The sequence below is a fragment of the Episyrphus balteatus genome, chromosome 3, assembly GCF_945859705.1.
Source record: "Episyrphus balteatus chromosome 3, idEpiBalt1.1, whole genome shotgun sequence".
In the NCBI taxonomy this organism is placed as follows: domain Eukaryota; kingdom Metazoa; phylum Arthropoda; class Insecta; order Diptera; family Syrphidae; genus Episyrphus; species Episyrphus balteatus.
In genome coordinates, this window is record NC_079136.1 from 77,849,264 (window position 1) to 77,850,360 (window position 1,097).

General features: G+C 37.2%; 1 protein-coding gene across 1 annotated transcript; it reads right to left on the reverse strand.

The window, feature by feature from the left end:
• LOC129915095 (enhancer of split m4 protein) lies at window positions 1–477 on the reverse strand. Its single transcript, XM_055994556.1, has one exon. It carries the CDS (start codon window positions 475–477, stop codon window positions 1–3), a length of 477 nt encoding a protein of 158 aa, XP_055850531.1.
• Between the last annotated feature and the right edge of the window lie 620 nt (window positions 478–1,097).

Sequence of the window (1,097 nt, forward strand, 5' to 3'; positions counted from 1 at the left end):
TTAAGCTTGAGCCCAGCGATCATGGAACTGTGATACAGCAATTTGATTGTCAGTTGAGCAGCAAAGTGGTTCAATTAAATCAGCATCAGCAGGAATCGAAGATGTGGCTGTCCAAAAGAATGTGCCATTTGTAGTACGAACAAAATGTACAGGAACATAGGCAGCAACTTCATCGTATTGATCCTCTGAACAAATACTCGATCCACATTGTGAGGCAGCATAAATGCGTTCATTTGCTTCGTTTTCACTTTCGATTTCAGCTTCAGCATTGCGGTCGTTTTCCATCGATTCTAATGATTCCATTGATGACTGCTTACAAATGTCCTGGTTCACTTTCTCTTGATTTGATTTTTGTTTGTTGAAAATTGATTTCAGCATTTTCTTGATGCTGTATGACATCTTCTTGTTATTGCCACTGAGTTTCTTGTTGTACTCCATTGTGGCGTTGGTGTCGTTATTTAGGATTTCTACGCACATTTTGTTTTATTTTTTGTTTTGTTAAACTTGTTGGAAGAACTAAGATTGTTGTTATCGAAACGATTGCTTGCGTTTGAATGATGCTTCTACTCTCAGATCCTTGTTCTTATATACCCGATCGAAGGAAAATCCCCACTCCTACATTTAAAATGCAGGTTGAAATTAACAAAAAATGAAATTCCCTTACACAGTGTACGTGTACGTGTTCAGCCAGTGAAAACCCAGAAAGAAGGACCTCTTTCTCTGGTTTGCTTTAAACTGTCTTTCCATAAGGATACCAAAAAACCCATGCATAAAAAATGGCAGGTGTTCAGTAGTTCACTGGATTATTATGGTTGGTGAGATTGAGGATTCAGCCACCAGTTGGTTGAATGTAGGTGCGTACAACAACAACATGGATAGAATGATAAATCCTTGAAAGAAACGATCGTGGGAAACCAGAGTTCCTGAACGTTCCCACACTTTTGAACCAGGATCAGTGTAAAGAATATTTTTTTTTTTTTTTTGTAGTTTGTTATTACTTAAGAGTCCATTGGAGATCCTTTCATATAATTTTTCGTATAATTCTTCTTTAAGGAACACACATTCAAACCCAGAAGGATCTTTTTGTAAAAAGGATA

What these genes read in the sequence shown, in the direction of transcription:
- LOC129915095 (XM_055994556.1), bottom strand. Translation starts at nt 477, where the DNA reads ATGTGCGTAGAAATCCTAAATAACGACACCAACGCCACAATGGAGTAC.